This window comes from Delphinapterus leucas, chromosome 2, assembly GCF_059928025.1.
Source record: "Delphinapterus leucas isolate spDelLeu-1000000601 "Yukka" chromosome 2, BTC_Dleu_Yukka2, whole genome shotgun sequence".
Taxonomy (NCBI): Eukaryota; Metazoa; Chordata; class Mammalia; order Artiodactyla; family Monodontidae; genus Delphinapterus; species Delphinapterus leucas.
The window spans coordinates 180,001,605-180,014,498 of NC_143130.1; the positions used below are offsets into that span (position 1 = coordinate 180,001,605).

Consider the following 12,894-nt stretch of genomic DNA (forward strand, 5'->3'; position numbering starts at 1 on the left):
CTACACATGTCTAGGGACTGGGACCCCCAAGGCGCGGAGTCCCCAGGGCGGATTGGAGTGGGAGGGGTCACGACACGCCCCCTGTCCGCCGGGGTTTTGCGGAATCCCGCTAGGCGCTGCCGCCCGGACCCTGGGCTTCCCGGCCACAGCACCCGGTAGGAGGCGCGCGAAGCAAGGGGGTGCGGACCCAGGCCGGGTCCTGGCCCCCATCCTCCGCCCCAGGGCCAGCAGGGTACTCGCCCCCCGCCCCTCCTCCTCGGGTGTGCGTGTCCGGGAGTCTGGCTCGCCGCTCTGGCGGAGGGGGCGCTGTCGGCGCGGGCGGGCGGGGCCGGAGCGCGGGGGCGCGCGGCGCGGAGCCAGCGCAGGGGCCGCCGACGCGGGCCGCGGAGGACTGGGGACCTGGCGGGCTGCCCTGCGCGGTGCGGGCGCGGCGGAGGCGGGCGCGCGGCCAGTGAGCACGCGGGCGGGGAGGCGGCGGCGGCGGCGGCGGCGGCGGCGGCGGCGGGGGCGCCGCTCCCCGCGCTCCGCTCTTCCATGGCGCTGCCGGGGCCGCCCGAGCCGCCCCGCGGCGCGCCCCGCAAGGCGCCCAGCCTGCTGGAGATGGGGGCGCTCTGCCTGGACTCGGAGATCATCCTGGGGTTCACCAGCCACCTCCTGCGGCGCCGAGCCAAGGTGAGGGCCGGGCGGCGGGACCCGGCTGGCGGCAGAGGCGCCGTCCCGCTACTTTGCGGCGCGGCTCCCGCGGCCCAGGGTGCGGCGCCGGGAAAGAGGCGGCAGGTCCCGAGCAGCGTCGCGCAGGCCGGGCCGCACTTTTCCCCCTTAGTGCTGCCCTATCTCTCTCTCTCCCCTCAGCGAAGCGTCCTGAGCGGGGGACTGTCGGCGAGGGAGGAGAGCGCAGCGCAGGGACTCCGAGTCCCACCGCGCGCCTTGCTGGGGAGGGAGAGGCTGGGGGCCGCGGGTCTCGCGGCTGATCCCGAGTCCCGAGGTGGTCCAGGTTCCGCGGGGCCGTGTCTGGCCGTCCCCGGGAACCCAGGTGTAGGGTGTGAGCGTGTGCTTCTGGAAGCGCCGCAGCCGTGCGGGCAAACGAAGTTGCGGGTGTGGCCGGCCCCGGGCATAGGACAAGGGCTCCTGGGGCCGATGTGTTTCCGGAGGTGCAGGTGAGGAGTGTGTGCGTCGGCGTGCTATAGAGTCGCGCTTCCCGGGCCTGCGTATGTGTGTGTCTGTGTCCCAGAGCAGTTGAGGGGCGGGGGCTGCGATGTCCCGCGGTACCCAGATCCGGACGGGGGTGACGCCCCTTTCCTTCGAGGAGCTAGAAAAGGAGAAGAGCTTCGGCGTCCAGGCCGAGTGGAAAGGGGCTGGACGACGTGGGACCGTGGAGTGAGAGTGGGGACCCTTTGCCCACTTTATGCTCCCCTCGCCGCTTTGCAGGCCAAGAACAACTGGGAGAGCCAGGAGGGGCAGATCACCCCGCTCCACTCTTTTCTGGGGAGTGAGTGCGTAGGTGGAGAGGACCTTTCTAGTGAAAGGGAGGGTGGGCAAAACATAAAGAAGGAGTCGCTTTGAGGGGCTCAGGAGAGGCGGGGAGCGGCTCGAATCTGTGTGAGGGTCGCACTGCGTGCCGGGGAGCTGCGGTTGGGGTCTCCGCCTGGGCCGCGGTTTTCCAGCCGCCCTCTGCTCTGGCTCCGCTCCTTCTCGACCCCCTCCCCCGGCGCGCCTCTTCGTCCCGGACGTGTGGCGCGAGGCCTCTTCCGAGCCTCGCGGCGGCGGGTGCGCGGAGGCCAGAAGGGGGCGCTCGCGTCGCGAGAAACCGGGTGGCCGCGCCCGCGGAGCCCGACCCTGGATTTCTGGCTGACCCAGAGCCGGACCCGGATCCGCCTGCCGCCTCGGATAGCGAAGACACTTAGGGCTGAGCTGGAGCGGGAGCAACTGGTCGCCGGAGAAGGGGGGCGACCTCCCAGCCGGAGACTAACAGGCAATTAATTCCGGAGCTAAGTTCCCATCTGCCCGGCCGGCTGACAACAGGTCCCGCGCACACCCCCAGGGCCACCTCCTCCCTCTTCCCGGGCGCACGGCGCGCACACCGGCCTTCTTGCACACGCGCGGCTGCAAAGACTCGCGTGCCGTTTGCAGACACGCCTAGGCACAGATAGACTGGCATGGGCGCAGCACGTTCCGAGGCGCAGAGCCCGGCGATGCTCACCCATGCGTGACAGTTAGACCCAAAGTGTGGCCACCGACACGCGGAGTGCGCTGGATTTTCAGGAAAAAGCGATCGGGAGCCTGGGGGCCGGGGTTCCCTTCCACTTTGTTGTGTGACCTTGGGCAAGGCCTTCCCCTCCGCGGCCTCAGTTTTCTCGCCTGTAAAGTGACGAGTGGGTTGGGGCCTCCCAGGAGACCCCAGTGTCCCAGGAGAGATGCAGGAAGGCGCATACGCGCGCGTGTACGGGGTATCTCACCGCGGCCCCCAGCGCCCCTCCCTCGGGCTGGGACTCGCCTGACAGGTTGGGGGCCTCGGAGTGGGTGCGGCCGCGCGGCGCTGCGGGACCCCCTCCCCCACACACTGCAGAGCGAGGGCTTGGGCGGGGCGGGACAGCTCTCCCGGAGCCCCGCCCCTCCCCGCCCCCGGAGTCCCCGGCCCCGCCCTCGTTTCCGAGCGCGCTCGCCGCCACAGCCATCGCGCTCTCCGCCACTTGCCTGCTCCGCGAACTTCGGAGCGGCCGGCCTCGCCATGGGGGCGTCCTCAGGCCGGATCACGTAGCCGCGGCGACCCCGGAGAGCCCTCGTGGCCCCGAAGCGACGGCCCAGCCCTTCCTGCGTCCCGGCCATGGGCAGCCGCGGCGCCCCCCTGTGTGCGGCGCAGCCCGCGGTACGCGCAGCGGGGCACGAGAGGGAGGCGGGCGACTGGGGGCCGGCGGATGGCCCGGGACCGGGCCCGGGACGGAGGACACTGGCAGGGTGCGCGGCGCCCCCTGGGGGCCGGGCCTGGAGCGGAGCGCGGCTGGCGACGGCCTCCCGCTGGGGTGGGGGGGGCCGGGCAATGAAGCTCTCCCGGCATGGAAGAACACGTTGCGCTGCAGGTTCGTGCCCAGCGCTCGTAACTTTGTCGAGTGAGTCACTCGGCCTGGGTCGCTCTGAGGTCTGGAGTCTCCGGTGCTGGGTACCGGGGTGGCGCCGCCCAGCGGCCCAAGCTCACTGTCCCCTTCTGCCCCCCCCACCAGGTGACAGAGGGCGGCCCGGCCCGCGAGACGTTGCAGCTGCTGGAGGTGCCCCCCCGCAAGAGGCTGACCGCCGGGCCCGAGCAGGATCCATGCGGCAGCCGCCCTGCGCCCGAGGGCGCCGGGGCGGGCGCGGAGCAGGGCCACTCGGCTGGTGGAGGCGGCTGGTGTCGCCACTGCCACACGAAGCTCGCCGAGCTCAAGCGACAGGCGTGGAAGCTGGTCGGCGGGCCCGGGACACCCCTCCGGGTAAGTGACCCTTCCTCAGGCCGACCCCTGGGACGGGTCCTATGCTGGAACTTGGGAGTCTTCGGGGCCTGGAGGGAGGCAAGGTTCCACCGTGGATTTTGGGCCAGTCCCTTCTCTTCTCTGGGCCTCGGTTTCCCGTCTGTTAACACCTTGTGTGTGAGTTGGGGCATTTCATCCTAAGAGGGTCCCACTGTCTGATGGGAGGGGCTGGGTGGGCGTTTCTGCTGCAGATGTCCCACAGCTGGAAGCCTAGTGTGTGTTTGGGAGAGGGAGAAGAGGGGGAGATGGCGGGGCCTCCACCCCGGGCGGGACAGCTCCTGCCTTGCCAGCGGCAAGAGGTTATTTGGTGCGTTGTCGCCCTTGGAGCACCTGGGCCCCCAGCCAAGTGTCTGGAAACTGCACACCTGGGGCAGGAGGGCTTGGAGGGCCAGAGGGTGGGCCAGCTGCTGTGAGGGGGGGCCCCCTCCCTGTCCCCTCCCAGGGCCATGGCTAAGAGTTGCGTGTGGCCCACAACCTGGGGCTCTGCCACTTTAGGCAGTGGCCACCCATCTGGCCCCCCAGGCTCCAGACCCAGCTGCCAAGGTGTTGGCCAGGGGATGGCGCTCTGCCGAATTCTGTAGCCAGCGGGCTTGCCCTGGTCTTGGAAGGAGCAGGGACCATTGTTCCAGGAACAATGCGCTCTGGAAGTTTGCACAGCCTGGGAAGCTGGGGGCTGGGGGCGGGGGGGGGGGTGGTTCTCCAGAGGAAGCCCTTCCCGCCTGACCTGCAGCCTTTCTGAAAGCTGTCCTGGGAAGTAAGCCTGCATAATCCCCATTGAATCTAAATATAGTTCTCCGAGGAGGCCCTGTTGTCTGGGCGAGACCCTGGCCTCCTGGGGTCCAGCGGTGTTCCCCATGGCATTGGGAGTGGGGATGTGAGTCTGGTTTGTGTCCTGGGCACCCTCGCTCTGTGGTCAGGGGAGGGGGCCTGTGGCCCGTCCTGGGGTGGAGCTGCACGCTCCCGCATCTGCTGCCCTGAGCAGGGTGCAGCCTTGCCACGCTCTGTGCCCCGCATGGCCTGAATCTGGTTGAAAAGACGTGAGAAGACCTTCACGGCCCCGGGAGAGGGTGTTCTGGGCTAGACTCCTGGGGGCCTGACAGGGCCACAGGGCCATCTTACTACCCCGTTAGGGGAAATTGAGACCAGAGAGAGGAGAGGCTTTAGTGACTGAACTGGGCTTTGCCTGGTGGTGCTGGACATGTGGCCGGTGGGTCGCAGGTGGGCAGGGGATCCTGGTGGAGAGAGCTGCAGGTCACACTAGTCACTGGTGGATTCGGGGTCCCTCATCTGGAGGTCTCAGTGGTTGTTTCCTGCAGACAGCTCATCAGGGAAGGCCCTGGACCACCCACAGTGCTCACCTTCTACCTCCCCTGGCCTCCCCGAGTTTGGCGTTTGACACTGGGTACCCTTCAGTGCCAGGTGAGGGCTTACCCCCTTCCCTAGCTGTCCCTGGCACCCAGCGGCCTGTTCACGCAGCAGACCAGGGTCTCTGGCTTTGTTGATCTCTTTGGCCCCTTCCCCCGCTGCATTTCCTCCTTTGTCAGATGGGGGTAGCCTCCAGGGGCCCTTCTGGGGTGCTGTCCAACCTGTAGGGTGCTGTGCCTGAGGAAGGGAGGGCCCCGTCATCCACTGTTTCTCCAGAGAGGGTGGGAATGGGCCCAAGGGGGCTTCAGGCCCTTGGGCTGAGCCACCTGGGCCGTGGGACATGGGACAAGGTGGCTGGGGCCTTGGCGGGTGTCATTGTCCTGTGTGACCCAGGCTGATTCGCGCACAGCCTGCAGCCTCACCTGGCCTGCCCCAGAGCTTCCTGCAGGGCAGGCTGGGGAGATGGTGCCCGGGATGGGCTTGTGCAGCTGCTTCTGCTTTTAGTTTGCAAAGGAGGCTGGGGCAGCCGGGGGGACCCGCGTGTGCCTGGCTCTGGGTGAGCCCCAGGGGGTCCTCCCAGGAGTCTGGCCCGATGGTCCAGGGGCACTGGGCTCTGCTCTGAGGCTGACAAGGCACTGGAATGTAGAGTTTGTGGTCTAGAATTTTCCCTCGGGGGCCCTTTCTTGTTTCTCATCGTGAGGAGATGAGCTTTGTGAGAACGGCACTTCACGGTTTACAGAGAAATTTGCTGGCTGTCATCTCACTTAGTCCCATGCTTGGGGCATCTCGGGAGGCCCCTGTCCGGAGGTGGCTTGCTGGGCTCCCATGGCCTGGGATGAGGGTGGAGCTGGGACCCCAGCCTGGCTGAGAGGCCCTTGCCCCTGGGGTCCCTGCCTGGTCTCAGGTGGGAGGGAGCCTTGCAAGGGTCGAGGGACGTGATCTTTCACGGCCACCCCATACGCTGCCTGAGGCATCTCTGCCGGGGCTCGACTCCCCGCTGGCTTCTTGCCCACCCTCCTGCCAGGTGACAGCTCCGGGCTGTGGGGCCTTGGGCAGGTTCGCTGAGAGCTCGTGGCCTCGGTTTCCCTCTCTGTACCTGGGACCACCTTCGCACCCCTTTCACAGGTGTGTTGGGCCACGTCTGGCACAGGCTGGCCCGTATGCCTCAGCCCTTGTTGCTTTTGCTGGGATGTAGGCTCGGGGGTCATGCTGTGCCCAGGTCTTTGGTGCCCATGGGAGGTGGGCGGGTGGCCTGGGTGGAGGGCCCGCCTCCCCCTTGCTGCCTCTGCTCCCTTCTCCCTGCGCTTGCCTCAGTTTCCGCACCTGGGCAGTGAGGATGACCGTGGTTCCCGCCCAGGGACCTCATCCATGGGGAGCAGATAGGACTGTGCCCCCTGCTTTTGAGCCCCAATGTCCCTGGGGGCCGTGGGGGAGGGAACATGCTCTGCCTGCCCAGCTTGGAGCCCAGAGACCGTCCTGCCTGAACTGAGAGGGGTGGTGGGCCTGGTTGTGGAGGGGATGCCAGGCTGGGGCCTCTGGGCCTCCATGGAGCCACCTCTGCTCTCACCAGGGTCCAAGGCCTTGTCTCTGAGTGACCCCTTTGGACCCCTGCGTGGCCTGGAGCACGCCCTTCGGACTGTCCTGTGGCCTCCATGGGCCGCTCCTCCCGTGGGCCCCGCTGCAGATGCCCTGCTTCTCCCCAGACCCCCTCCCCCTGCCCCAGCCTCCCCAGGTGGTCCTGCCAGTTCCCTGCTCTGCTCTCCCTGCCCCTGCCTCTGAGAGGCCTCTGCTGGGAGCTCCCAGAACCCCCCCACCCAGGGACCAAAGCCAGGCCTTCCTCTCCTCCACGACTGAGCGCCCTCCAGCTTAGTACTGGCCACTCTATCCCCCGAGTCAGAAGCTGAGGCCCCAGCCTTCCCTGGCAAACTGGTCACCAAGTTCCTGCAGGCCCCTGTCATTGTCCCCCGGCCCAGCCCACCCACAGCTGCCCACCCTCAGGGCAGCCAGAGGGGACTCTCTGAACTGTGGAGCCCTCAGGAGGGTCCGTGGTCAGTCCTGGGTCCTGCTGTCCACCTGGGCCCTGCCAGACTGAGGCCAGACCAAGGCCCCCCGAAAGGCACAGTCCCTGGGCACGGGGCCCCTTCTTCATTGCATGGTGGTCTGCCACAGCGCCCCTTTGGCAGACTCCCCCCCTCGCCGTGCCCCTTTGGCAGACTCCCCCCCGTGCCCCTTTGGCAGACTCCCCCCCCGTGCCCCTTTGGCAGACTCCCCCCGGTGCCCCTTTGACAGACTTACCCCCCCACCTCCACCCCATACTCATTTGGTGGAACCGTACAGCCTGAGTTGCCCTGAGCCCTGCTTGGGCAGCTGACGGTGGTGGGGGACTCGGACCTCACTGAGTGCCCTCACTTTGAGCTCCTGGCACAGAGCCTGGTGGCCCTCCACGTGCAGTGAACCTCTCCTCCCCTCCCCCGAGCTTTCCCTCCCCCACATCTCCACCGTCCTCCCAGAGGCTACCCCTGCTGCCACCTGGCCCCGCCTTTTCTCAGCCCTTCCCACACTCCACGGCCACTGTGTGGTCTCTGTGGCCAGTGTGCTACCCCCAGGCCAGGAGCTCTGTCAGGGCAGGCCTGGGGTCTGGGTCACCCAGAAACGTTTGTTGAACGACTGAGTGACCAGATCTTGCCTCCCACACCCTGCTGTGTTCACCCTGAGGGCTGCTGGACTGGATCTTGGCTCTCCCTGCCACCCCATATGAGGCCCTTGTGGAGGATGGCGGTCCCCAGCCCCTTGCAGCTGTGGGGGGCAGGGATCCTGCTTGGGGATCTGCTCCAGCTGCCGCCCAGACGCATCGCGTGGAGGTGGTGACTCTTCTGGAACCCGGGACGTCCACGTGTCAACACGGCACTGAATTGATTAGTGCTCAGATGGGGGAAGTGATCAGTTCTCCTTTCGATCTTGGGAATCTCTCGCTCACCTAGACAGGGGCGTCTCGTCCTCCCCCACCCTGCGAATTCCAGAACCACTGCCCACCCATGCAGCCCCAGCACTGGTTCGTGTTTTTCACCAAGCTGGACAGCGAGTCTGAAGGCTGCCGGGAGGCCGTGGGCTCACCCTGGGCACAGCTCGGGGTGAGTGACCAGGCTTCTAAGGCTAGAGGCCTGGAGACCCTCCCATCTCTCTCTGGGGCCTGGCTCAGGAGTGGTGGGCCTCTGTCACCACCCCCAGGAAGCCTGCGTGGTCTGTCCCCACCGCCCCCAGCTCTGACTGCACTGGTATGCCATGGTGGGGTCCCGGGGCGGCAGGGGCTTGGCCCAGCTGGTGCTGGACATTTGCCACCTGGGGTCACAGTCCCTGGGCCCGTGTCCCCCATGCTGTTTGGAGCCTGGCCTGAGCTCCACCAGCTTCTGGGGGGGCTCCCCGGGGCGGGGCGCCTGGTGTCAGCAGCATTCTCCAGCTGAGCCAGGTGTCGGCAGGCCCCAGAGGCAGCTGGGAGGTGTGGGAGGGGCCGGTGCTCCCTGGCTGGCTGCTGGGCACTCTCCCAGCTGGTAGGGGACTGATGACTCAGCCGGGGGGGGGATCAGGCCGTGGGGACCAAGCCTGGGCGGGAGGAGGGAGGAGGCCGGTCAGGCCTGGCCTTGCCACCTGGCCTCTGCAAGACCTCGGCCGGCCCCTCCACACCCTGCCCTGGCCCCCTCCTCCCTAGGTGGGCGGTGGTCTAGCTGGTGTCCCCTGCTGTCCCTGAGAACTTCCTTTGGTCCCATCCGTGTGCCCGTCTTGGGTCCTTGCTGGTCTGGGGTTTCGGGGAGTGAGGGTGGGCAGTGGGGGCGGGACTGAGCTTCGGGTCCTGAACATCTGTCCTCTGAATGTCAGCCAGAGGCGGAGATGGGGCTTTGGGGGCCGGCTGGGGTCTGGGGTAGGGAGCTTCTTGAGGGGAGTCCAGTTGCAGTCAGCACTGGGGCTGAGCAGGGGAATGAGTTGTGGTGACTTTCCTCACTGCCTCTCTGCTGAAAGGGGGAGGGTCAGGGTGTCATCCCTGTACCTCGGGCTGCTCAGTGCCTTTCCGGGGGCTTGTCTTGGTCTGGCATGGCTTAAGGGAGGGGGTCTGGGGCCTTCTCAAGGCTCCCTCGAGTGTCCTGAAGGGATCTTTTACTTGGCAGTTGGAAGAGCTGGTTGTCGTCTTGAATGGCAAGGAAAGTCTAGTTTCCTTTTTCCTTTGCCTGCCAGGAAGCTCACAGCAAATGCAGTCTTCAGCTTCCGCCAACCACATGGGCCCTTTCTCACACATCTGTGGGAACTGATCGTTCCTAGCTGCTCTAACATGACTGTCTCTAGCCACGTGGTTTTACTTCCAATTTATGCCAAGTAATTCCTGGAAGCCACCGCAGTTTTTGTGCAAGAAGGTGCGGGGTATGAATAAATAAACAGGATGGAAGTGGATCGAGTGTCCCTCAGTGCGTCTGGCCTCCGTCCACTCATCTGCTTCCTGGGGACGGGGAACCCGTGTGGTGGGGGGTGGCATTCAGGGCCAGGCTGTCCCCTGTCAGGTTTCTGGAAGCAGCCAGTCTGGGCTGTCTGGGACCCTCTGGGAGCTGCTCTCTGGTCATGCACCCCTGAGCCCTGACCTCTGAGCCCCGTGATCTTCATTCCCGCTGGGTGGACGCGTGGTGGACAAGCCTCTCTCCCCAGCTCCTGTGGCCCCAGTTCCCGTGGCCCTAGCTCCTGTGGCCCCAGCTCCTGTGGTGTGGTCGCTTCTTGGCAGGGCCTCAGCTGCCCTGTCTGGGAACAGCGTCCTTGGGCTGACTAGACACTCTGGCCCCCTCTGGGTGAAGGGGCGCTTTCGCTTCTGGTGCTACGTTTTGTGGTCGAGGGACCAACGTGGACTGCAGGGCTCCTGGGAGGGCTCCCCGGACTCATCTGGTCTGGTCCCTGCCCCCCTGGGCAGCATGCCAGGCTTCGGCTGTGGGCGCTGGGCTGGGGCAGGGGTGGGTGGACTCAGCTGGGTGCCTGGGGCTGGTGGATTTACGGTCCTACACGGCCCAGTGACAGGCTGCTGTGTCCGCCTTGGGTGGATGTCCTTACACCGCCGTGTGCGTTCACCTCTGATCCCGTGTGATGGATGCTGGCCTGCACAACTGCCTCTGTTTCCGGGTGGAGCGTGCCGGGCGCTGGCCCTGCCCCGTGCCCTGCTCGGGGGTGTGGGCTGCAGAGTCGGCTCCTTCCGAATTGCCCCGTCCTAGGCTCCCCGTCACCATCCTCCCCCACACAGCCTTGGTGCGAGGCCACAGCCCAGTTTTCTTCCTGGAATCCCCGCCAGCCCCACATACTTGGCCTGTTCAAAACCCGTCACCAGTGAGCAGGCCTCTGGGAATTATGTGCTTAGCTCCACCACCCCACGTGCCAGGGGAGGAAGTAGTGGACACACGGGTGTGAGTGACTTGCCCGAGGCCACGCACCCTGGCTTCTCCACCTCTGAATTCTGTGCTCTTAACCAAAGTGCCCTGGGAGGGAGGGCTCTGGAAAGGGGCACCCAGGAGGACCTCCTGGAGGAGGTGGTATTTGATCTGGGCTGGAATTAGCCCAGAGGTGGGGTGAGGGTCTCCAGGGGCGGAGCATCAAGAGCTCGAGGATGGGGTTGCCCGGAGCACATGCGGAGACTGTGTCTTGGTTGCCCTGTAGGGTGACAAGGGGAAAGCAGGATGAGGTCGAAGGTCGGGAGGTGGGGTGGAGTGCAGTTGCGCTCCAGCCCTGGAGTAGAAGTGGGGCCTGGGGGGTCCTGGGAAGCCCTCTGATAAAGGGCCGTAGTTCCGAGCTCTTCTAGCAGCCTTGTTGGAGGGGCTGGTGGCCGGGGGTGGCCCTGTGTGCAGAAGAACACGGTATCTGGGGCCACCTGGGGGCAGGGGCCCCATTCGGCTTCTGCACCTGCCCCTTTTGCCGGGACTCAGAGCCTCCCAAGTGGCATTGGGGGCCCTGGCCGTGGCTGGGCTTGCGGGGCGCGATCTGCCACGGCCCGTTGTCCAGATGAGGAAACTGAGGTCCACAGGCTGTGCTTGCATCCAGAGGTGGACAGTCACACTGAAGGTTGTGTCTGGCTGGGTACCAGGCACCCCCTCCCACCCTGCGGCGGGTGTCCTGATGGAGCTGCTTCTCCACCACCCTCACCCGCTGAGGCCGTCCTGCCTGTCTGGCCTTTAGCCCCCCTGGCCCCCGCCACCCTTGTGTGGCCTCGTGTGGAGGATAGAGAGGCCGTTGAGGGGAGGAGGTCTCAATGAGCTAGTGTGTGCCCCGAGCTGCCCAGCTGGCCGGTGCCTGGCACAGGGCCTTGGGGATGGGTGCTGGGCAGCGCTGGGTGGGCCAGGCTGCGGCCCCCCTCCCCTCCCCCCGTGTCAGCTTGGGGCCTCAGAGCTGCAGGCCTGCAGGCCGGGGTGGTCTCTGGCGGCCTGGCTGGCAGAGGGAGGGTTGGGTTTGGGTCTCCAGGCATCCCACTGGACCCAGCAGGTGGTGGGGCCTGGGGCTGGGGACCGGGCCCCTGGTGAGGCCCTGGCTGGGTGGGAGGGAGGGAGGGAGGGCCTGGGATGGCTGCGGTGTGGCTGGAAACCGAGCCCGCTGCACGCGACCTGGGAATGTCCTCGACAGCAGAGCCCGGGAGGGCAGCGCCCGGCCCGGCAGCCAGGGGTCCCTTCCTGGACCTGTTGTCAACTCCGGAAAAGGGGGCCGCGCAGGGTCACGGCCCAGCTGCTTTGTTTGTGGAGAGAAGGGAGGATGGGGCGGAGGGAGCTGTGGCTGGTGGGACCTTGCTCAGCGCCTGCTTGTCGAGCCTGACCGTGTGGCTGGCCTCTGGGCCCATGTGCTCTCCTAGCCGCCCTGCCAGTGGGTGCCCAGGCCCCCTTTTAAAAGACGGGGTGATGGGGGCTCAGAGAGGGTCGCCTCATAGCCCTGCGGCCTGGGGGCTTTTCTGAATTGGGGAATAGAGCCCCTTCCCACCCCCTCCCAGGGGGGCATCCGTGGCGGTGGGGTGGGGGGCTTCTGGTCAGCTCCCCTCCTGCCCTGCGGGGGGGCCTGGCCGGCCGGGCTGGGGAGGCCTCTCCTGGTGGTGATGGTGGGGCAGCGTGGCCCCCTCCGGGACTCCCTCACCGGAGCAAATGGAAGGATTACTTAAAGCAACTTGGAGACCCAGAAACAAAGCGAAGAATGAGAAGTCATCATTTTTAAGTGCGGGGAGGCTCCCTGAAAGCCAGAAAGCGTGCAGGGTAGGTGGTGCGCGGTGCTAAGTTGAATCAAATTAAGAAAAACGGTTTCCAAATGCAAGTGAAATATCTGTTTGATTAGACCGCAAAGGGGAAACTAAAAGTAATATTTTGCAGCAGGAAAACTACTGTCTTTCTGAAGGTGCTGGGCTCTGGAGGGGAGGGGTGGGTGCCAGGCTGCACGGTGGCCGGGGCTTTCAGGGGTTAAAATTCTGGAACTTGGGCCTGTGGACCCTGGAGCTGCCAGAAGCTGCTCCAGGGCTGGGAGAGGAGACCAGGCCCGGGGGAGGGAGGGCTGCTCCTCCCAGGCGTCCCCCAGCTCCCCGCCCTGTGCTGGGGTCTGAGGATTGTGGGCTGCACTGGGGGGAAGGGGTGGCTGAGGAGTGGGGAGGGGCCTTTGTCTCCCTGAGGGCTGTCCAGGGGTCGGCAGGTGGTGTGGAAGGTGCCGTCACCCCTCACCTTCTGGGGTCCAGGGTGCCCTTCCTGGGAGTGGCCCGTGCCAGCTCCCAGGAGAAGCCCCCTCCCTGGAGCCCCGAGCGCTGGGCCAGGGTGCTGGGGGCGGGGATCCTGGCTCTAGGCCTGTCCTGCCCAAAGCTTGCGGTCCCCAGGCTGGTCCCTCCAGCGAGGGCTGTGGTTCTGAGTGACCAGCGTGCAGTGACTGTCCCAGGCTGCTCAGTGGCCCAGCTGCTGTCTGAGCAGCCGCTTTGGCCCCTGTGCTGGCCCAGCCGCTGCTGCCTCGCCTGTCTGAGGGGCTCAGGGTCCGCTGGGCTCTCCGTGCG

The 12,894-nt window shown here is 66.5% G+C and overlaps 1 protein-coding gene across 2 annotated transcripts in view; it reads left to right on the top strand.

The window, feature by feature from the left end:
* Nucleotides 1–499: 499 nt before the first annotated feature.
* KIF26A (kinesin family member 26A) overlaps nucleotides 500–12,894 on the top strand; it is a 43,185-nt gene continuing 30,790 nt past the window's right edge. Inside the window, exons 1-2 of one of the 2 annotated variants that reach the window (XM_022575952.3) lie at nucleotides 500–672; nucleotides 3,219–3,464. In XM_022575952.3, the coding sequence (XP_022431660.2) occupies nucleotides 535–672; nucleotides 3,219–3,464 (384 nt within the window). In that variant the 5' untranslated portion in view covers nucleotides 500–534. Of the gene's footprint in view, nucleotides 673–1,239; nucleotides 2,867–3,218; nucleotides 3,465–12,894 lie in introns of those variants that run through there. The other variant, XM_022575953.3, reaches the window with a different exon arrangement.